This window comes from Trichechus manatus, unplaced genomic scaffold (assembly GCF_000243295.1).
Source record: "Trichechus manatus latirostris isolate Lorelei unplaced genomic scaffold, TriManLat1.0 scaffold00005, whole genome shotgun sequence".
Classification (NCBI taxonomy): domain Eukaryota; kingdom Metazoa; phylum Chordata; class Mammalia; order Sirenia; family Trichechidae; genus Trichechus; species Trichechus manatus.
Genome location: NW_004443941.1, coordinates 8,385,790 through 8,410,265, shown reverse-complemented (window position 1 = coordinate 8,410,265; position 24,476 = coordinate 8,385,790). Strand labels below are relative to the sequence as shown.

The following is a 24,476-nucleotide window of genomic DNA, read 5'->3' as shown; positions in this document are numbered from 1 at the left end:
GTTCTACATCCTTCTCCAGCTCTGTCCAGAACCCTCTGTTGTGATCCCGGTCAGAGCAGTCAGTGGTGGTAGCCGGACACCATCTAGCTGTACTGGACTCAGTCCGGTGGAGGCCTTGGTAGCTGTGGTCCATTAGTCCTTCGGACTAATCTTTTCCTTGTATCCTGTTCTCTTCATTCTCCCTTGCTCCCTGCTCCATCAATTTTAAGAGGACACTTCTAAAGGAACTAATTTACAAACAGAACTTAAAGGTCTTAAAGGTGGAATAAATCTCGAGGGATTTTTACTCATTCAATTGCAGGGATAAACACTATAACCTCTATCACAGTAAGCTCTTCTTTGCTCTCTACTATCCTTAAAATGGATATTTTTGATCAGGAAAATCATCTCCATTGTTCTGACTGGGATAGGACTGTCCCGGGAGTCTGCTTGCACACACATCCAGCGCAGCAGATACGTGGGAAGAGTTAAGACAGGCTTTCAAACAATACTGGTAACCTGATACTTAGGACAATTGCAAAAATTGTTTTAATTGCCATAAGGCGACATTTTCTCCTCTCTTAACCAACAGATTACTGATAACTCCAAAACAGTTTTACCAGCAAAATGTCCCAGAAAATGTGTATATGGCACACTGGTGCCTAGTTTAATAAGGATTTTCCCACCAAAAAGAAAAAGGAAAAGAAAACTTGGATTGGTAAAAGGCTGTGTGAAGCTAAAATTACAAGTGGCCAGAAGGATCCTTGTTAAAATTTTCAGTTAGCTATAAATTTTCTCATTAAAAAAGTCTGGTTCTTAAATCTAGTAAACAGGGCTGACTATAGGACATTGTTTTAACGAAGGGGGATCCTGCTGAAGTTGTAAAGGCTCAGAACACAGCTGATGTCTGGGAGGCTGAAAGCTTCCCTCTCTACAAATGCAAGGTCATATGCCCAGTTTCCGAAGGTGACAGGCAGTTACTGACTGGATCCTTAGTAAGAGTGCCTCATCCTGAATAGTATCCAGAGGTTATGCCTCTAGAGTTAAGAACCGCTGTGAATAGTGGGCTGTGATCCTCACTAAGCAGTTAGCCTTCTTAACTCTATGCCTACCAAGGCTAGACATAAAGTATAACTTATTTTCCAAAAAAAGCAACCCTTTAATCTCTGCGCCCCCCCCCGCACTGCCCCATCCTCTGTCAAACTTAGTGACTTTTCATTTATTGAACATTTTATCTAAAAACAGAAAGTTAGAGTTTTGCAGATCAGTGTTTAAAATAAGAAGTCGGTGGGCTTTTAGTTGAGCTATTCCACCACAGAGCACTCATATAAATATCCTTATTACCAAGGATACTACTATATTATATGTAGCTTTTATTGACCTTTCCTTGGTTATTGATTCTGGGACAGGAATGGGTTACAGGCTCAGCTTGGTTATAGGCTAGCTTACGCTGTGGTAAAAAATAAACCCTAAAAATCCAGCGTCTTAATATCACAGAGGTTTATGCTCTGCTTGTGCAAAACCCTCTGCAGGTCAGATGATTCTCCTTTACGTCACAACTCAGTGTTCCAGGTTACCTCCATCTGACGTCAAAATGGCTCAGAATGGCTTTCGGATTTCCTCAGCAAGGGAAGTGAGGGCTAGAGAACTCACACCCAGTGGCCTATGCTTTGGCCACTTACCCTAATCACATGACAGCAAGGCTGAAAAACTGAAGACTGCCTACGTTCCAAGGAAGGAGACATGAAAAGAAACTCAGTTAACTGAGGTCTGTCTCCGCCACAAGGACAATATCTGTGATGAAGATGATGGGAGGCAAGTACTACTATTACCCTGGTGGCGCAGTGGTTAAGCGTTTGGCTGCTAACCAAACGGTCGGCAGTTTGAATCCACGAATCACTTCTTGGAAACCCTATGGGGCAGTTCTACTCTGCACTTATAGGGTCACTATGAGTTGGAATCGACTCGATGGCAGCGGGTTTGGTTTGGTTTTATAATTTAGGAATCTAAGGCTCAGAGACATCAGTAACTTTTCCATAGCTAGAAAGTGATGGAGACATGTCTGTTTAATTCCAGAGCTTCAACTTCTAACTATTACGCTCTATCTTGTGTCCATGTCGCTCCCTGGAAACCCTACGGCGAAATTCTACTCTGCCCTGTAGGGTCACTATGAGTCGGAATTGATGGCAATGGGTTTTGGGGTTTGTTCCGGTGTCCATGCAGAGCCCACATCATTTCATTACCATGAGACTTGAAGTCAGCAGAGAAGTTAAATTTTTTCACTGGCATAAAATAAGGTTGAGCCTTACCTTCCCCCATCTTTTTAACAAGTAACTTAATGATATGAAACTATCTTTGAGCAAGATATATGCCCTTGCTATAGAATGTATTCTTTTAAACACCAACGTTTTATTACCCCAAATTAGGAATGGCTTGAGCAGACGATTAGCCTACTAGTTAATTACTACCAGAAAGGAGGATTGCTGTTCCTGTTGTTGTGTGCCGCTGAGTCGATTCCAGCTCACGGCGACCATACAGGACAGAGCAGAACCGCCCCATAGGGTTTCCTAGGCTGTAATCTTTAAGGAAGCAGACTGCGAGGCCTTTTCTCCTGCAGAGCAGCTAGTGGGTTTAGTTAGCAGCCAAGTATTTAAACACTGAGGCACCAGGGCTCCTTGTAAATAGGATTAGAGAGGAACTATTCCTAAACCTAAATTCTGTTTCCAGTAGTAATTTCCCAAAATTTAACTGTAAGCGTAACGGTCCCATAAAGCAAGCTGCCACATGGAGTTGACTGGCTTGTGTTCTCACCACACATGGTTGACCTGGAGGGACTCACAGGAAGCAGCACTGCCCACAGCTGGGTTCTCAGGAACCCTGGCTTGCTCAGCCCACCAGATTTAGAAACAAGTCCCTCTTACTGGTCCTCGGGTTTCACAAACGAATACCTGCCCTATCACAAACCAGACGTTTCTTTCTCATTTTTCTCGTTTCTACTTTTACAACCGTCTCTTAAAAATGTTTTCAACTCAACTTGCAACACAAAATAGCTGTACTCTGACACATCTTACCGAAAACCAAACCAAACCCTTTGCCGTTGAGTTGATTCCAACTCAGTGACCCAGTTGGGTTTCCAAGGCTGTCAATCTCTATGGAAGCAGACTGCCACATCTTTATCCTGCGGGGTGGCTGGTGGATTCAAACCCCCAACCTTATGGTTAGCAACTGAGCACTTAACCGCTACACCACCAGGGCTCCTCGTTGCTACCTACTACTATAAAAAATTGAGAGAAACAATATTTAAAGAGAATTGCTAAAGGGCACAGAGGTCATTCATTCCTTCAGATATCCTGAAATCTAGCCCAGGGTCAAGGAGTCCTGGTAGTGCAATGGTTAAGCACTCGGCGGCTAACCAAAAGGTTTTCTGTTCAAATTGGGAACTTTGCAGGAGGAAGATGTGGTGATCTGCTTCCACAAAGATGACAGCCAAGAAAACACTATGGTCACATGCGGTCGCTATGAGTTGGAATTGACTCAAAGGCAACAACCCACCACCACCTCCACCTAAAATCAATGACTAGTAGGCTCAGAGCCCATTTTATGGACTATCCGCAGACAAGCTTCAGATCACTATGATTATGCTTTCCGTGACTCCATTTTACATTCACTTCCACCTTTGTCATTTTTCTTGTGTTTCCACTTTTAACTCCCATTTTACTGTCTCGTGATAATACGCACTCATAAACTGTTTTGAATTCCTTTTAGAACAAAACAGGGGACACTGAAATAAACAGATCAAGAGGGTTTTCTCAGGATCCTCTGTAGGACTTAGATCCCAACAGCACTCTGGATAGAACTGTACATGTTTGATAATTAAAGGTTCAGGATGAGCTGACGCCAAGTGCTTTATCCATAAGAATTTAATTACATAGACTTGATCGTGGGTAGCTGGCTAGGGTTGGTGAATTTTTTAATTAAGAAGTCTGCTGCTATGTGGTTGAGCTGACATTTCTAAGAGGCATATATAAGGCAGATGATGTTAGTAGAGCTGCAACCGCTCAGTAAATTTTACCTGGATACATTTCCGTTCTGATGCAAGAAACTTTTTGAAGACAAATCTGACTCAATGATTAAAAGATGAGCAGCAAGGAGCTGGTGGTCTTTTTGCTTATAAACTGCTAAGGCAGGTGGTCTACTTCCTCGGAGGAAAAGGGTGAGGAAAGGAGAATTTTGACCAAGTACATGGCATCTCCAGGACTTGAAAGAGGCTTAGAAAATAAATGGAGAAATCTTTCCCTAGGGAGAGATGCTGGCACACCTAAGGCAGTTATTAACACCGCGATAAGTTACTGGAGAAAGCAGGGTGAAAGAAAGACTGTCGTACATCTAGAGGGGTAACTGAGGAGCTGTCCTGGGCTCACTCCCGTTAATGCTGAACCTGACCTCGTTTGTTTCCTAGAGATCCTAATCCTGCAGCTCAAACTCCAGGGGCAGGAGGGAGGAGGGCAGATGACCAACATGCAGAAACTGAGGGTCTTGAAAATCCAAGAGAAAAAGGGAGCTGGGTGCCCCGAGAGACCCCTGAACTATAGAAAGGAAGAGAATCACAATCCCATTGGGAACTCAGCCAACTGAGTAGATGGGTAGATCCTTTCCTCCCAGCCCTACTAAAATTCTAGCAGCATAATGACTCCACCTCTGCAGAAAAACTAAAAGAATATCCGAGAGACCAACAGAACTAGGAGGAAGAACACACGCTTTGCCTACGTAGTTTGCAATAAAGAAAGGGTTAAAAATCTTTCCCAGGTTCACGTTTAGAAGCCTTTTCAAGACTGGGAAACAAGGCCGTTGTGGATCAGGGTTTCTCAAATTTTGTACTATCGTAATGTGGGGCTGGATAGTTCTCTGTTGGGGAAGGGTCGTCCTGTGCATTGTAGGATGTTTAGCCCTGGCCTCTACCCACTAGATGCCAGCAGCAGCCCTCCCCTTGTGTGACCATCAAAAAGCGTTTGCAGACATTGCCAAATGTTCCCTGGGGGGCAAAATCACCCCATTAAAACCACTGTTGTGGATGAAACAAGTAACAAACAGCTGCCAGGGATAACGCACTCTCTTGGTAAATGGCACTCCCAAACCACCTCATCTCCTGAATCAGAAACAGGCAAAAGGAACACTAGGATTTGTCAAAAAATAAAATAAGTTCAATTTTGAATACATCAAATATGGGATACCAACCGGAGTTGTCCAAAAGGCGGTTGGATATAAGGATGTAGAAGCAGGAAAAGAGGAGTTGGCTAAAGAAATTAACCAGAAAAGCATTAGCTGGATTAATACCTCTGAGAAAGGCTTTTTCAAATCTTCAGCCAAAATAAAATCCTCTTAAGAGACGATGATTATTACACTACACAGGCTCTACCTAGTGCCTAATTGAACAAGAAATCCTTGATGGATGTAGTCTCTTGGAGTGTAATGTACTTGTGCACAACTTTTGCCTTCATCTGGACAAACGTGCCATATGTTAAGGTCTTCAGAGTAAGCTTGCACATGTCTTTACTAATTGATAAGCTGCAAGAATTTTCCCATTTGGCATATGCACCCTCTTTTGATTCTTTGTTCCCAAATCCATTGTCCCACATTCTATCTGTTCTGAATAGATACTTGCTCTCTACTGCTGCAGACACATAATTAGTAAAACCAGATGTAGTGTTCAAGATTAAGAATTACACCAAGTGAGTCTTCTAACACTATCATTAAAGGAATTCTATATTGGAGGGCTCAGAGACACCAAACAGATTACTTTTTTTCTTCAACAGAAATCTGTCTGGATACACCTCAGTTCAAGAGTGTATTTTCCTGAATGTCTGTTTTTGATTGAGAAAATTTACTTAAATGTAATTTTCTAAGAGATTAGAAGATATATTTCTACATATGCATAAGTTCACTTGTTAAAAGCCTATTGAAAATGTTTTATGAAGAGTTGTATTTCATGTAAAAATAGCAGTGAAGAAGCAATTTTTCTAACTTAAGATGTATAAGCTGCTTAACAAAATATAGTCACAGTAAAATAAATTTGAATAAGTAAATAGGAATACTTGGTATGTATTGTTTAGCTTAAGGTGGTTTCCTTGTGCCAAATCTCCCCCCACTGTGTGTTCTTTACTTTTTTTTAACTAGCTTAAAACCTTTTTAATAAGTGAGAATAAGTTGAGAATTTGTTTTACAGTCATTTAAAGTATCAGTCAGCTCACAAAACGTTCACCCAGTTCATCTCCGCAGTCAAATCACACCAACACACTGGCACACATTCAATAAGCACGAGTACGAATAAAGGATCGTAATGCTTTTTAGCGGTGATAAAATACTGCAGAGGGAACACAACTCCACACGCAGTCCAAAGAGGAAAATTAAGTTTCACATTTTTCTGACCACAAGCTAAATATTCACTAACCAGACTTTTAGGACTCACTTTACAGTAGCCTTATTAAAAATAAAAAGATGTCTTTAAATAAAAATGTCAGTAAACACCTCATTTTCCTCATATGCTCCAAAGGCTAAACTTCTAAAACCAGATAAGATTTCTGTTGAAGGAAATTCCTATCATCTCACAAGCCTACCCTCTCCCTGTGGAAGAAAATGCAAATTATAATCCAATTTATCTTATGTTCTCTAATGAGTCTTCTCACTTAAAATGACAACATAGCTCAGGAAGGAAGAAAAGTTAAGCGCGTTAAAAAATTATACTATCTTACCAAGATGTTGCTGCAAAAGCCACGAGGAACTTGAGGCATGAACAGAGAGCGTCTTTTCAACAGTTGGTGGAAGTCTCTTCCAATTAGTAAACTCCAAAGTGAAGACAAGGATCTCATCACTGACGGAGTCGATCCTGTATTAGCAAGACATTAACATGCCATCAGACCCAAAATATACCAAGGGTTTGTCCCAGCAACAGACACTGCATACCTATTCTCACAATGTCTGAATGAGGAAGGAAGACAGAAAACTGGGACGCGGAACGTATTCATGCAACTTGAAGCAAGTCCAGTGGACGTGAATCATCACCTACGGGTTCCTGCTACAAACTCAGTTGAACCTGTGAGTATTTATCCAGTAGATTACAAGACGAATCTCTATGCTCACGGAGGCCAGGAACTTTCCTTTCTATCCCCGAACGGCAGTGGTGAGAAGAAACACAGAAACAGTACCCGTGTCATCACTGGATTTGCCATTATCTCCTTCCAACTGGACCATTTTGTGGAATCTACATTGTCCATCCTTACAGACATGTCATCTAACAGCCCTGAAAAGATAAAGCTCAAACACCCAAAGTTATTCCTAAACTGAGTGTACTGGTGTTGCTGTTGTTAGGTGCTGTCGAGTCGGTTCCAACTCATAGGGACCCTACGTACAACAGAACGAAACACTGCCTGGTCCTGCGCCATCCTCACAATCGTTGCTATGTTTGAGCCTGTTGTTGCAGCCACTGTGTCAGTCCATTTTGTTGAGGGCCTTCCTCTTTTTCGCTGACCCTCTACTTTACCAAGCATGATGTCCAAGCATGATGTACTGCATGTACTGGAGATGGATTACTTCTGCACAACATACAACTGTTCTCCTATAAAAACACTCTCCACTATAGACCCAGCCCTAAAGAATACAGCAGAATAAAATTTGTTTTAAGGACTGAAAGAAGAGGTTCAAGACAAACAGTTCTTCCTCTGTTCTTCAGAAATCATGTCAGATTCCCTACAAGCCACCCGGAAGAGGCTTCCCTGAATTGTATAAGCACTTGAATCCTAAGGGAAAGAACGCTGGCCTAAGAGAAGTCCTGATTTCTAACACCACCTCTACTACTTACAGACATATTTCCCAGACTCTGTAAGCCCTAGAACCTGGTCTCTAAAATGAGAATAATACTTCTCTTGCCTACCTCAGAAGACCGTTTCTGAAAATAAAATAAGACAGTATGGTAAACATGCTTTTAAAACTATACAGCGTTATATAAATGTTTGCAATTACTAGAACTGGTTTGAAAACTTGAGTATTACATTTTCAGTAAGCCTCAGAACATTATATACATGAAATTTAGTCAAAGCTTAAAGAGAACTCTAAATTCTAACATGATTACCCATCTTGTACACAATTAGATACTCCCCTATCACTGTATTGTTTGAAGAAAAATAAAATGGTTAGGCCTCCAGTAATTAATACAGAACTTCTCAAGGTTTTTAAAAAGCGCCATTATTTTTTGGGAGATATTACTCAGCAAGTACTAAAGAAGGAAAAAATATATAGAGAGAAAAATGGAAAGAAAAAAACTGAGTAATACTTTGTCATCTCAAAAACAACTTAATTTTGGTAATTTAGAGGCAAATTATCCTTGAAACCACTGATTTGGGAGTATGAAAATTATTTCCCAAGTTCTTAATTCTTCAGTAAGCAAACATACAGGGAAAAACTTAGAGTGTAGCCCAAGTGCCTTGGAAAATCATTTTATTTCTCAGGAAGCTCTCTCAGTGAAATCACAACTTACCAGAAAAGACTGAGAATAACGACATGATAAAACTATATTAAATGGCAAACGATCTCCTTGGCCTTCTAGGGGCCCTATGCCAAAGTATACTTGGTTCAGGTTCCTTATTTCTCTTTCAATGGTTTCATTATTTTTGCCTTAATGCGCTTTAGGTCTGATTGAGACCAAACACAGAGTGATTTTTACGGAGTTATCTGAACACACATGAGAAGCGAACCTGTTTGCACAGCTTTAGTTAATATAAAGGTGAGTTTATTTTACCAACGCTGATAATGCCACTAAAAATGACTGTTAGTGTATTACACTGACCACTACATTACACAGAGCAGTTGTCCCATCAGAAACGAGTGACAGTTAATCAACTAAACGCAAAGATGACACTTTCTATTCTTCTCCCATTACATTCCAAGGGGAGGAAAACCTAGCCTTGCACTTAAAGCTGAAAAAATACTTCAACTTTGTAGATTATATTGTGACAGGCAATTATTCCGCCAGATACATTTTTAAGACTGTTTAAGACAAGCAATACCTAGGAAAAACGTTTATAACTTAAACGACAAAGATTAGGCAACAGACTTATATGTGATTTAAGATAAAATCAAATCCACTTTAACAACATATTGGAATTTTTATAGGAGGGATTTTTCTTATAACAGCTCTTTGAATGCAAATTTGATCAAAGAAAGCAAAATATTTATCATGTTCAGCTTAGACACTGGCTTTATCCATTCAATAAAAGATCAGTGAAAAAAATCTGACCATGTTAAGCAGTTTCATTGTAAAAGTAAAATTTCCCGTTGTATTTTTTCTAATGAATATAAAGTGGCTGAAGTCACTCCTTCAGACTAAAATATATGCAGTTGGCATTCTCAATTCAGAGATAGCTAAAAGCACGACAATTTGTTCAAAATAATTTGTAATTTACTGGTTTTCAAGTCTTTTCTATCGTAACACATCTATAAATACAACACACCTACTGGCTTAGTACCTCAGAAATCATCAACTGGGCTCTTCATACTTGGGGGATATATCAGAACTGGGGATGGGAGGGTATACTTTACAAAACTTTCCAGAAAAATAAAGCTAAAAAATTCCCTCTCCCTACCAGAAGTCCACGTAATTGGCTGGGAAGGAAAGGAAAAGAGGCAATGTTTACTTTTTTTTCCCCTGGATAAGTTCTCCCTAATTTAGCTGCAGGAAGGAGCAAGGAAATTTGGCATAGGTTCCCCAGGTTAGACAAGAACAAACAAAACCATTGCCATTGAATCGATTTTGACTCATAGCAATCCTATAGGACAGAAGAGAACTGGCCCATAGGGTTTCCAAGGAGCGGCTGACGGATTCACACTGCCGTTTTGGTTAGCAGCCGAACTCTTAACCATTATGCCACCAAGAGATTACCAACAAATCAAACCTGTTGTCACTGAGTAGATTCCGACTCATAGTGAACCTAAAGGACAGAGAAGAACTGTCCCGTAGCGTTTCCAAGGAGCCGCTGGTGGATTTGAATTGCTGACCTTTTGGTTAGCAGCCGAGCTCTTAACCACTGTGCCACCAGAGAAGAACTGTCCCGTAGGGTTTCCAAGGAGCCGCTGGTGGATTTGAATTGCTGACCTTTTGGTTAGCAGCCGAGCTCTTAACCACTGTGCCACCAGGGATTACAAAAAAAAAAAAAAACCAAACCCGTTGCAGTTGAATCGATTCTGACTCACAGCGACCCTAAAGAACAAAGTAAGTAGAACTGCCCCAAAGGGTTTCCAAGGAGCAGCTGGTGGATTGGAACTGTCAACTCTTGGTTAGCAATCGAGCTCTGAACCACTGTGCTCCAGGGCTCCACCAGGGATTAAGGTAGCTAAAATTAAATGAGACAATGGCCAATCCCTGTGGATACACAGACAGCACGGCAAAGTGGTTAGGAGCGCAGACTTGAGCCACACTACAGGACAGCCTAGCTTCATATCTAAGCTCCAGGACTTACTGGCTGTGTGATCCTGGGCAGACATGTTAAATACTCTGCGCCTCAATTTCCTCCTCTGTAAAATAACAGTAGTACCTACTCCATTTTATATGAAATGAGCTAACAGTGGCAAAGAACGTAAAATAGTGCTTACTATGTGCCAGGGGAAACCCTGGCGGCACAGTGGTAAAGAGTTCAGCTGCTAACCAAAAGGTTGCTAGTTCGAATCCAGCAGGCGCTCCTTGGAAACCATGTGGGGCAGTTCCACTCTGTCCTATAGGGTCACTATGAGTCAGAACTGACTTGATGGCACTGGGTTTGGTTTTTTTTTTTTTTTTTTGGCATGCGGTAGGCACTATGCTAAGTGTTAGTTAAAGGAATACATAGATAAATTAGGAACCAGAGGGGAGTGCGAAGGCTGAAAGTAGTATGACGTCCAGATTCCTAGTCAGAGTTAGCAGAGTATGAGTATGGCTGGGAAGAAAGTGGGTACCCTGGGGACAGGAGGCATCCACAGTGGAGCAAGAAATGAAAGAAGCGATGGTCAGGGCTGTCCACGGCTGCCCACGTGCGTAGGACGGAATTACAGCAGTAGCCAGAGAGTGGACCCTGGTGTGTTGAGAGGTAGCTGCTTCTGGCTGTCAGGAGTTCAGACTCAACCATGAAATTCACTAATTGGTTAAAAAACCAAAACCAAAACCCGTTGCCATCGAATTGATTCCAACTCACAGCGAACCTATAGGACAGAGCAGAACCGCCCCACTGGGTTTCCAAAGAACGGCTGGTGGATTTGAACTGCCGACCTTTCGTTTAATAGCCAAACGCTTAACCACTGTGCCACCAGGGCCCCACTAAATGGTTAAGAGTATCCTAAATAGCTTTGTTTTTTTTAAATAGCTTTTTTTTTTTTTTTTGGTTTTAAATTGTTTTGTTACTAGCAAATAATACAGCATCTATTTAGAGTTTATATCTCAATAGTGTATGTGGCGGGGAGGGGTTGTCAGGAAAAATAAGCTGATACAAATAACTTTTTAAAAGTGTTCTCAATGAACTGTCACTAATCTTTATATTTCACTCAATTACTTAATAAAATTAGATTGGGTTTTAGTGAAAATGAATTGAAAAGGTATGGAAGGAATTGCAACAATGAACATGTGCTGAATAACTATTAATCAGCTGCTGGGGAAAGGGGCAGACACCCTCAAGGACGCAATCTGTAAGGATGAACAGAGAGTGAGGTGGAAATCTGAACGTATATCTCAGTTTTGCTTTTACGTCTATACCCTCACAAATCATCTACCAGAAAGAAGTCTTTCCGTATAAAGCACATATCTGAAATACTTATTCTTCCTATTTCAGAAAGAGATGATAGTTCTAAGCATAAACTCTCTGCTTAGTGAAAATTCCTGAATTCCATGTAATGCCAGACACAATGAAAAGGTGGGATACTGCCTAATAAAAACCCATTTGTCACTTGAAGATAGAGAATCTACCTGACCCCCAAAGAGGACCTCTTTTGAAAGGAAATGTTCAAACAACAAGATATCAAAGAACTTTTCTGCTGAAATGCAAAATCTCAGTATTTGTCTAAACATTATTTTAGTGAACAGTCGTTCTTGAAGCACCAAAAAGAAGCCTTCTAGATGTTTTATGGAAGAAGTTCTATAAAACATCCATATCCTCCATTTTCCTAGAGCCTTCTATTTTCTCCCTTGACTTGAATTATCAGGTAGAGAGCCCTCTCACTGCTATGGTAACCTTCTCAGTAGTTCCATCTGGACATTAACTTTTGCAAAGGCTGGAGGCTGGTAGGCACAGTCTCTCTTCTCGCTCGAGAAAAATCCTGACTCGATGTTCACATAATCACTCTTAGAGGACTGCCCTTCTGAGGAACTACCTGAAGTAAACAAGTTCTGTCTTCTGCTGCGTCAGAATCAGTACTTATTAAGGGAGACAAATTTCAAATAGAAAAGATGCTGTAGGGCAGGAGTATTCAATCTAGCAGACTGAGGGATAACAGAAATCTCCAAAGCAGCTCCAACAGTTCTTTCTTCCATCGAAGGCATTTTAAGAGAGTGTGAGGACGGCCAGACATAGGAGAAAATGCTCCTCTCAGAGCAGTTTGCAGGTATCCATCTCTTCCCATCCCCTTCCAGCCACCTCTTACCTTTTCACAAGACTGTATCCTGACACTCAAGCTCACCATTACCAGCCCCCCCAACTCCTACACGCCCATCCAGCCATCACCCACACATCCTTCTCCCAACACAGCGATCTCAACAAATCAGGGACAATTAAAGGTAGTACATTTATGCAAAAAGACTAACATCCACTATGGTATGATTTCTTACCAAGAGCTGCATAGCAGATTCAGTGGGTCAAATCCCGCAAGCAGGAGATGTGGCAACCACTCCTTGTATCTTGCTTGTGCTTTAATTGCATGACTGATAAATTCAGATATATGGCTCCATGATGCCAACGGACAACCTTTCTTCAAAAAGTAGCGAAAGACTGACAGCTTCTCGTACTTCAGGCAGTAGGCCAAATGAAGTTCATTAAGCTGGGCTCCGTATTTCAAAAGCATATTCACAATACCAAGGAACTCACAGCTGCACCATGAAAAAAATACATAAACAAAAAAGTAAACAAGAGGAAATGAGAATTTGACATCAAAAATAATTCTTACAAATTGTTAACAGTAGTTATCAGTGGAAAACAGGAAGAGTGGATGAGAAAGTGGGTGGTTGAGGTTAGGGGATAAGGAGGAGGAGGCTTTTACTTTTCACTTTACACTCTGCTGCATGGGTTTTCATTTTCAACTATGAGCAGATATTACACGTTTATAATTTAGAAAATTCATTTTAAACAAATATGTAATTTTAAAAATTATCATTGACACATAGAAAGCTCCTCTCAAATTGTGATTTTTTTTTTTGGTACGATTCAGGATCTCTAATATAAACTACTTGCCAAAGTTATTAAACAGTGTGACCAGTCCCTAAAGACAGAAGATTCATTCTAGGACTCTCCAAGATACCATTTTCCTTTAACAGTTGTTATTGTTGTTGGTAGGTGCCATCAAGCCACTTCCAACTCACAGTGACCCTATGTACAACAGAAACGAAACACTGCCCAGTCCTGCGCCATCCTCATGATCGTTTGATCATTGTTATGTGTGAGCTCACTGTTGCAGCCACTGTGTCAATCCATCTCATTGAGGGTCTTCCTCTTTCTCGCTGACCCTCCAATATACCAAGCATGAGGGACTGGTCCCTCCTGATAACATGTCCAAAGTATGTGAGACAAAGTCTTGTAATCCTCTCTTCTAAGGAGCATTCTGGCTGTACTTCTTCCAGGATAAATTTGTTCATTCTTTTGGCAGCCAATGGTATATTCAATATTCCTCACGAACACCACAACTCAAAGCTCCTCTCAAATTGTGATTTTTTTTTTGTACAATTAAGTATCTCTAATATAAAGTACTTGCCAAACAAAGTTATTATACAATGTGATCAGTCCCTTAAGATAGATGATTCATTCTAGGACAGATACCACTTTCCTTTAGTAATAGCCTCCATCAATTTCTCTCTTACTTTTAAATTTCCAGTGGTAAAAAAACTGTGATATAGAAAAGCCTTTCTTTTTTTAATGAACAAAATTTTAACTTAGTTTTTTATTTTTAAATTTATCTTTCTCAAATACTTTATAGAAGACAGGTATTATCCTTTTATATCTAGTAAATTACTGTTGTTGTTTTAAGATTTTATCATCCAATACTGGTAAAGTTGTGGCGAAACTGATTGAAAACTGCTACCACCTTTTTCAAGACAGCTAACTGTAAGGTACATCAAAAGAAGTATCACAGCAAAGTCATAAAGAGCACAGACTCTGGCACCAGCCTGCTCAGCCACTTACTAGCTGTGTGACTCTGAACATGTAAGTTACTTAATCTTTCTGGTACACGGGACCAGCATTATGTAAGTACTGGTAAAATGCAATAAAATAAAATGTAAAATATAATAAACCAAAGTATTTAAAATGTTCAGACTCCGTTGATTCAGTACACTCCCATTCTTTAGAATTTTCCAACAGACAAAATTCTAAAGAATTTAAATCCTATTTGCACAAATACATTTTATCTGTAACAGAGAAAACACAGTATTGTCTATAACAGACTTTTAAGAAGAAATGGCCTAAATGTCCAACAACAGAGGAACAGGTAAGCATGAAATATTACACAATTGTTTAAAACTGTAATTATGATGGTTGAGTAACCAGGTTTCAAAAACTGCTTATAACATTATAACTGTAACAAAATTTAGTAAACATGTTTGTTTGCTGTGTAGAAACTGCAAAAAAAAAAAAGAATAAAATTATTCCACTTTTAAAATTGGCATCAATGTTATAATAATTTTATACAAGAAAAAGAAATATTTCATTCATCATAGTATCATCGAACCTAAGTAAGAGGCACAAAAATTTTAGATAAAATAAAAATGTTTAACTCACCATCAGTGAGACCAATTCCTTCTGAGGACTTGTGTTTGGAGCTTAAAATCAAGGTTTTAAGCAGTTATGACACTATACACATAAGTAAAATGTCACCTAACCCAGGCAAAAACTTACAGCGAGCCTGTAGGTCAGAGTAGAACCACCCCCACAGGGTTTCCAAAAGGCTGTAAATCTTTACCAAAGCAGACTGTGACCCTAATCCTCCACGACATGTTTTCTCCTTTTCAGAATGGGTGATTGAGAGCTTGACATAACCAACGCCATGATGAACCTGTTTTTTTCTGCCTGCCTTGTCCTTTCCGCATACCCTTGTTAATGACTTTGTTTTGTTCTGTCCAGCCACCTGTGACTTACAACCCCCCACCCATGAAGATCAGAGCCCAGAAGTCTGACGTGCGTATCTTTAGCCTGATAAGGAGATGTCCGGCATGTATCTCTTTGGTCTGATAAAGAGTCCCTTGTAATTATCTTGTAATGAATAACTCATCCAGCCATGCCATCTGTGGGCTATGTGCCAAAAAGACCCTTGTAACCCTTGTACCAGCCATATATAAGCTCGAATGTAAAACTGCCTTTCGGGACTCCATAAAGACAGCCTGTGTTGCTGTCAGACTCCCTGTTAGTGTCACCTCCCAAGAAACATCCTCTCTCCTTCTGACTCAGAGTATGTTTAATCGCTCGACTGCTCCAGGGCATGGACCCTAAGCAGCTAACGATAGACTGCCACATTTTTCTTCTGCGGGGTGGCTGGTGGGTTTGAACCTCTGATCTTTTGGTTAGCAGCCGAGCGCTTAACCACTGTGCCACCAGGGCTCCTTACCTAACCTAGGCATATCTTTATAAATCTATTTATTCTTCAATTCGTGTTCTTTCTCTTTAGCTAAAAAAAGTAAGCATGAATCTCTTCACTATTAATTATTTACACAGCAATTAGAAAAAGAAAAAAATCTATAATTCCATAGTTTATTTGTATAAAAAAAAGAAAAAAACAGTAACTTTGTTGCCTGTCTGACATCTGGCTATCTGTTCCTGATGAGAAGGCAGCCAACGTTCATATCATTGTTCTTGAAAGCAGCCCTGTGCGTAATGGGCATTCTTCCCCAGCTGCTTTCAGATACACAAAAGCTGAGAGAATTTGTTGCCAGAAGACATGCACTACCAGAAATGCTCCAGGATATGCCTCTGACTGATGGTTCTAAACAGCTACCACCAATTTATTTCAACCACTCTGACCTCATTTGACTAGGCTCTCATTGTTTGGCCTGCAGTTATTACTTGCTGATGCTGCTATAGAACAGACAAGCCACACATGGACTGTTGAACATGTTCCAAAAAATATGCAAGGAAACTGTGAGCAAGGCTCAAGACACTGCCTCCTTACAGACGTGACATACAATTCTCAGAAGTCAGGCGATTTTTCAGGCGCGTGTATTCACAGGTGCCATTCAGGGACTGGTGGAATTCTTCCCTCGAGCCATCTGAAACCATCAACAGCCTAACCATAGAAACAGCAGCTTTAGCGACTGAGTCCAGAGGACATAGTTTTGCTACGAAATAAAACGGTGAGTATATACTGTTGATAGCCTCTAAACGCACCTTATTAGATTAAGTGCTACAGATAGGTACTTTAGCCCTTTTCCATTTGGAAAAAAACTAAAACCAGTAGCTTTCTTATTAAAATTTCAATACAGCACCTAGGCTTGTGCATCATGCTAATAAAATTTTAATTTTGGCAGTGCCAAAAGATAAAGCATCCATCTCTAAAGCTGTGGGAGGAATGTGTGCACATATAATTTCCTATAATAGCAAACTTTATTGAGTACTTACTCTGTACCAGGCACTACACTAAACGCATTACATTCGTGATTTTCTTTTATCCTCACAGCAACCCTAGGAAATAGGTTCTATTATTATCCCTATTTTAGATGCAACCACTGAGTTGAGTTACAGAGCTAGTAACTGATAGAGCTGCGATAATATATCAAATCAAAATCTAACAGTGAATATGATACAGCAAACATGTAAAATATCTTCTCTATCACTAAGCTGAACACCTCCTGAAATAGTCAAATTGGGGAATATTTTAATGCCAGCCTTACATTTCCCAAAGAATGTTCCATGGAACCCTAGTCCCTGACAATGTTCCATATAAAAAGGCTCTGTAATGAAATAAATTTGAGAACCCTTAGACACTATACAGTAGTGCTGGTGGCGCAATGGTTAAGTGCTCAACTGGTAACCGCAAGGTCGGCGGTTTGACCCTGCCAGCCATGGGAGAGAGATGGCAGTTGGCTTCTGTAAAGATTTACAGCCTTGGAAACCCTATGTGGCAGTTCTACCCTGTCCTGCAGGGTTGCTATGAGTTGGAATCAACTCAACAGCAGTGAGTTTGCTTTTGGGATATATGATACAGGGAGTCCTAAAAGCAGAGAAATACAGAATTAAGTTACTTTTAAATAGTATGCTAGACTGAGGAACCCCAGAAAGCATGGCTCCTGGACTTTCTGTCAACCCAGAACTAAAACCATTCCCGAGGCCAACTCTTCAGATAAAGATTGGACTGGACTGTGGGACATAAAATGATACTCGTGAAGAGTGTGCTTCTTAGTTCAAGTAGATACATGAGACTAAATGGGCAGCTCCTGTCCACAGGTGAGATGAGAAGGCAGAGAGGGTCAAGAGCTGGTTGAATGCACACAGGAAATCGGGTGGAAAGGAGAACTGTGCTGTCACAGTATAGGGAGAGCAATTAGGGTCACATAACAATGTATATATAAAATTTTGTATGAGACACTAACTTGAAATGTAAACTTTCACTTTAACTACAATAAAAAAAAAAAAACAGTATGCTAGTTACATTTTCAAATTATATGTTTGATATACATACATATTGCTCAACTTCCAGACACCTTTTCAGAAGTTCCTTTAAAACTAAAGCAACGGATCCAACAGTTAAACTGAGAAAACCATCATAAACAGAGTGTAACACACCTACAAAGTGTATAAACTCAGGGAAAACCGTATTTATTGTAAACATCAGCTTATCATACGTCTCCAGACTTTTCAAACCTTTGTAGATCCACTCCCTTCTTAGGAATTGATAAACCACATCACCATAAAAAAAAGTTCTTAAAAGCCCTCCAGGAAAGAGACCTATTTAACATTGTTTAACCCTGTTTTCCAAACTTAATTAACTATACAACTCCTTTCACCCCATGTAATATTTATTAATAATCTACAGAATTAATATTTGACAAAACGGACTTTGGAAAATCCAGTTCTAAACGTCCAATCACTCTCACTGCCTTGCATTAGAATGGGCAAGAGTACGCCTTCCCAGAGAGCTTATGAAACTGTCCAGCGCTACAATACAGACGCTTTCCAACAAAACTACCATTTACATGGAGAATAACAAGCACAGAATAAACTGGAGGATCACAGAACTTTGTCAGCATGTCCTGAACTCTGGGGTCCCTGCTAAACGTGGAAGATTATTAAAAAGTCTCAAATACACAAGCTCCAGAAATGCAAGAAACTCCAGGGCTGCATATTACCTTGATTATTACATGTCATTGAGCACACAGTAGACCTTAGGGCTCGATCCCCCACCCAAGCTGCCATCCAGTCGATTCTGATTCATGGCGACCCCATGTGTTTCAGAGTAGAACTGCACTCTCTAGGGTTTTCAGTGGCCGTGACCTTTTGGAAGTAGATCACCAGGCCTTTCTTCCGAGGCTTATATAACCTTTGGTTAAAATATAAATTACATAGACATACGTATGTATTTCCCTGAACACTTCTACAGATTTTCTCTCAGGCCTCGACAGAGAACCAGGAAAACGCCTCAAGTCCAAGAGAGTGAAAAGAAACAGTGCATCACGTTTAACATAAACATCAAGAACTGACTGACACACTGAGAAATTACACGTTATATAAAGAGTGTACATCATCAGATACTGAGGAAGAGGAGAGGCTGAAAAACTAAAAAAGTCATCAATGCCGAGATCTTTGAGGGAGCCTGTACATTTTCCACCATTCTCCTCTTTGCAGTTCAAACACGCACAGAGAAACAGTGCACAGTACGAGGAAATTCAACATGAAAAAAGTTATTTTAAACAAAGAGAGAGAAATGGGCAAACATTTCAAGCATTTTATGTTCAATTAGCCAACAAACTATCTAACCAACTATTAGCTAAATATCAAAAGGCCATGTAGTAAGTTTTACTGAGTGCTTTCTGTCAGCCATCAGCTGAAAATAAAATGAAGACATTATACATTAGACATGAAGACATTTGTCAGACGTATTCACGTTTGAAACGATGACTACAATGGACACAATGACTTCTATGAGGCAAATCTGATTAAAATGATCAGTATCACTTAGAAAGACAGACAACATCAGCTCAGCTAAGCCACGGTCCCTCTCCTACAGCCATATACAAAAGGCATTCATATTTGTTCAAACTGTCCTGAAATTTCTCAGCTTCCCTCTTCTTTCACCTATCCTAGTTGAAGGAATCCTTTTCTTTCATTTTCTCCTGTGAGTTGAATAGCTCAACTGTGCGTTTGAAAGACAGGCTTCATGTCACTGCAGCTGTTAACTTTTTAGCCCCAAAGGACAGGGACCGCTTTTGCTGCAGACCTGTACAGTGGAGACACCTTTCCTTCAGGCGTTGGTGCGCTGAGAAGAGTTAAAGGTCACTGCTTCAAATGGAAGCTCATCCTCTCCAGGGGATACCCAGCAAAAATGTTTCGGAATGCTGATCCTGAGCTAAAAAGTTAACTGAATAAAATAATACAGGTTTTACTCAAATTACACTTAAAGATGTTGAGGCATAAGCTTAACTGCTGTGACAGAAAAGACCAAGAAACCATTCCTAAGATGAAGGTCCACAACGACCATCATTATTACATTGCAGACACACCTTCACAAACTATCCAAAAGCATTATGTTCTGATCTAATAAAAAACATGCAACTCTGATCTAATAAAAATGACATGTATAATGGAGTTAGATACGGTACTGACAATGAAACCTGAAAAAAAAAGTCATCATGCAGTCTTACTGAAGGTAAACTGAAAGTAGTTAGTGCTCTTCTGTTTAGAAAGACAACACTTGGGGGTATTCAATGAAATTCTATGATATCACGAAAGTTATGCATAAGGTAAGCATATCCTTATTAATCAAATCCCCAAACACTCAGAGTAACATGTATACCTGGATGCTTAAATTCAGGACGAACAAAATGAACTATTATTTTACATAGCAAATGTTTAAGTTTTGTATCTGATTAAGAGATGGTAAAGACTGAAAAGCCTAGTAAATAAGTTTTCAGTAAATATTTAAATGTCCAGAAAGCCAATGAAATGTGAGGTAGGCCTGCAATCTCTTTTGCATCATTAAAAACAGTAGGATCTCCCTGCACGACTTATTCCATTATTGAACAGACCATAGATATTACCCAATATGCCTTTTCTTACAAAAGCCTTACGCTTACTCTCTATTTTAAAAAGTTGGGGATCTTATAGACAAGTTGTTGGCCAGAAGCTAGTAAAGCAGCAGTAATTCTTCATTTCATTTATTTTCACCCCACAGGATTATGTCGAAGTGGTAACACAAATATTTTTAAAAATTTTTTAATACTCTGACTCACATAAAGAAATGCCACACATCAAATATACTGAAAATGCAACAACATATATAATACTAAAGTATTATTCTAGGCTCAGAACACATCTTATAAATACAAATTTCAAATAATAATTAAAGCCTGAAATACAGTCACTGCCTTACTTGATAAAGTCCCATTTCCAATTCTTAAATTGTTTTGAAGGCCAAGGATATCATAGAATTTCTGCATTTATTACTATACTAAAAATGAAATCCAGATCCAAAGAGAGAAGGAAAAAAATCTTGGTATTACCACCTCATTTCCTACAGCTTTACTGAACAAGGTGCATCACAGAGCTTTTTCCTGTTTGCTTGTCTGTTTTCTGTTTTTAAGTTAACAGTTTAGCACCAACAAAGATAGTTTCGCCATGAAAGAAGGCCCCTAGGAAAGCATCTCCATTATTCGTTGTGGTTGTGAGTTGCCGTGGAGTCAACTCCGTCTCATGGCGACTCCATGTGTGCAGAGTAGAACTGCTCCAACTTTTCAAGGCTGTGACCTTTCAGAAGCAGATCACCAGACCTGTCTTCCGAGGTACCTCTGGATAGTTGAGCGCTTAACCGCTTGCACCACACAGGGACTCTCATCTCCATATTGCAAAAAAGGAATAAAAATACAGTCAATATACATACTCCTTTTGGAAAGCCATACACATGGGAGAATTGAAGCCAAAGACCAGACACTTCTGGGCATCTGGGCTGTAGCCATTCTGGAGTAGTATTTCTAGGCAATCTTCATGCCCTCCGAAGACCGCTGAGTAAACAGGGCTCACTTTGTCTGGCCCAGTGTCACAGGCCCGGTTAGTAAATGGTATTAACAATTCCAAGACTCTGCAAATACATAAATTCAGAAGCATTTAATGTTTTTATATGTATATGAGGGTAGACAAACATTTTTACAGCACATATTTTAACAGTCGACTACTGATGGACTCTAAGAATTCTTCTATCTTCAGTGTATCTTCTACCTACATTAAAATTACTACATGCTACGTAACCAAGGAAAAAAACCAAACCCAATGCCATCGAGTCAATTCCAACTCATAAGGACCCTATAGGACAGAGTAGAACTGCCCCATGGGGTTTCCAAGGAGCGGCTGGTAGATTCTAACTGCCAGCCTTTTGGTTAGCAGCCCAGCTCTTAAACATTATGCCATCAGGGCTCCACATGCTACAGTTACTCCAAAACGTTATACTTATTATTGTTGCTTAATACTAAGATCCTGAAATATCTGAAACAGAATTATGTTTCTATAAGTAAACAGATAATATGTTTTCCTTTAGAATTTTTTCGCTAATTGTTTACCTTCCCACTACCAGTATTTAAAACTTCATTGCACTAAATATAAACTTGCATCAAGAAAATATTTTCCTTCTTAAAGTACCAACTAAGTTTCATTTTTCTAATTAGTAAGAATTTTTAAAGATGGTGAATGACATAAGAATAACATTTTCATCAGGAAGACATCATAATTTCTGCTTATGTTGTTCACAATATTCTATTCTCTGAAAAGATTATGAACTCTTTAAATGTTGACACCAATTTGTAAAGGAGTGGGTTGCTAGGTAGATAAAGTTTTAAAGGAAACCATTCAAACTTAAGTTCTTATGTTACTTTACCTCCAGCAGTCAGCCAGGGAAAGGACTTGTATAAAATTAAAAATAAAATAAAACTCTAAGGATAACAAAAAAAAAAAAACCATTGCCATCGAGTCGATTCCGACTGATAGCCCCCATGTAGGGCAGAGTTGAGCTGCCCATAGGGTTTCCAAGGCTGTAATCTTTATAGAAGCAGACTGCCCATCTCTTTCCTGCAGAGCGGCTAGTGGGTTCAGACCACAGACCTTCGGTTAGCAGCCGAACACTTAAAGCAACAGGGAAATTCCCTCTCTTTCTGGGAAAAGACAGGTAGCGCTACTCCAAAATTATCTTTGTAACATTATCTTTCTCTTTGCCACTTTTCCTTATGTAAGGCAGGTCTAAGATAATAATATTTAAGAAGACTTTACATTCACAGAAGTGGGTACCTTAGAACTAGGTTAGGAAGGAAATTATCAGTGACAAACATAATTCTCAAAATTGAGGACAAATTCCCAAGAAAGTTTTAGCACCAACTGAAAGCTCAGAGTGCTATTTAAAAAATTGTATGTAAGATTTATATTTAAATAAATGATCAAAAATAAGAAAAATATCAAATTATAAAACCTAGGTATTTTGTTGAAATAGTCTGTCTAACAGCATCTTAAATTTAATGAATGTGTTTAATTTTTTTAAATGGGTTGGAAAAATCTTCTACCAAGGACAATCTACCTATAAGGAAACAGTGAAGTAACGTCCACCTAGTGGCATAATAACCAAGCCACAGAATCTGTCTTCCTACTCTGTAAAACATACTAAATGTTTTGCTGTTGCTGTGTGCCACAGACTCCTTTTCGACCCATAGCGACCCCATGTGAAAGATGTGGCACAAATGGTTAAGCGCTTGGCTGCTAACAGAAATGCTGGCGGTTCGAACCCACCCAGCAGCTCTGTGGGAGAAAAACCTGGCAATCTGCTTCTGTAAAGATTACAGCCAAGAAAACCCTATAGGGCAGTTCCACTCTGTCGCATGGGGTAGCCATGAGTCAGAATTGACTCAACAGCACCTAACGACAACATACTAGCTTCCAAAGATACTAGAATCCCCAGTTTCAGGGAGCTCCAACTTTTCTTAAGTCCCTCTCCCTCCAGAAAATACCAATAATTTCATGGGAACTTCTAGCTAATAAAGAAGAATAACAGAGGCAGGGGAAAATACTGGGGTGGACTTGAGACTAAATACAGAAGTCCCGTCAAGGGGTTCAATACTGGGAGGACTACCTAGCATGTACAAAAGAAAAGACTCGACTCCAGAAGGGGTTACAAACTCAAAAGCATTCCAGAGTCAGGGAGGTAAAGTAAATGAGTGAAGAGCACCATCAGACTGCTGCCTAAAGATGTCTGAGATAACACTGGGAAGAAGGGGGACCATGGCCAACGCCAAATAACCCAGAGGGAAGACTCAACCCTCTGAGAAGGTCCCTGGTGCTACCCCATCTCTAGCTACTCTGCTTGGGGACGGTGCAGGGGACAGATTAGGGGTGAAGAGTCACCTAGCAACTGGTAGGGAAAGGAATCCTAAGACTTCTGCTTGGAGGTGAAGGGTCTTTTAACAATGACCCCGGTTTTATTTCCTGTTTTTAACACTTACTTGGCATGGCCCATTTGTGCAGCTGCGTGAATGGGTAACTGCCAATTGTCCTCATTACAGTAAAGGTCAGGATCTGCCCCGCTGGACAGCAAAAGCTCCACACATTTTGTGTGACCCTCTTGAGCAGCAATGAACAAAGGAGTCGCTTTGTCCAACGCTTGACAATTGACATTTGCACCTAAGACAAAATAAAGCATGAGACAGGTAATCCTCATTTACGCATGCAGAAGACCATTACGGTCAACAGAAATTTCAAAGCAGCTGCCATACAAGGGTTTCACAGGACAGTATTTTCCCCCTCAGTGGATACTGCTGAATACAGATACTTATTTTGCTAGCTTGTTGGTAATCACTTTAATTGTTTTTGCTTTTATGTCTGCAAGAAAACAAGTGACTAACGCTTCAGAATTCATTTTTAAGCTAAAACAAAAATCCTATTCAATGAAGGATTCATTTCATGCTAATCCCTCCTCTAACAAGCACTCTTTGGATCCAATAAGTAACTGTTTAAAAAGGAAAAATGTAAATCATCAACAATGGATAAACTTTCTGATAATTACTGCAAAAGATTAGAAGAATTCTAAACTATGACACTTTATAC

At 39.8% G+C, this 24,476-nt stretch overlaps 1 protein-coding gene across 6 annotated transcripts in view; it reads right to left on the bottom strand.

Moving 5' to 3' along the window:
- The window catches only part of ASB3 (ankyrin repeat and SOCS box containing 3), a 120,534-nt gene that overhangs the window by 23,275 nt on the left and 72,783 nt on the right, over window positions 1-24,476 (bottom strand). For all 6 annotated transcript variants that reach the window (XR_002824750.1, XM_023735170.1, XM_023735162.1 and 3 more), the window contains 4 exons: window positions 23,876-24,053; window positions 21,280-21,477; window positions 12,818-13,075; window positions 6,729-6,862 (listed from right to left, as the gene is read on the bottom strand). Coding sequence is in view for 5 of the 6 variants with exons in the window: in XM_023735170.1 (XP_023590938.1) it covers window positions 6,729-6,862; window positions 12,818-13,075; window positions 21,280-21,477; window positions 23,876-24,053 (768 nt within the window). In the remaining variant the exon portion in view is untranslated. The remainder of the gene's footprint in view (window positions 1-6,728; window positions 6,863-12,817; window positions 13,076-21,279; window positions 21,478-23,875; window positions 24,054-24,476) is intronic.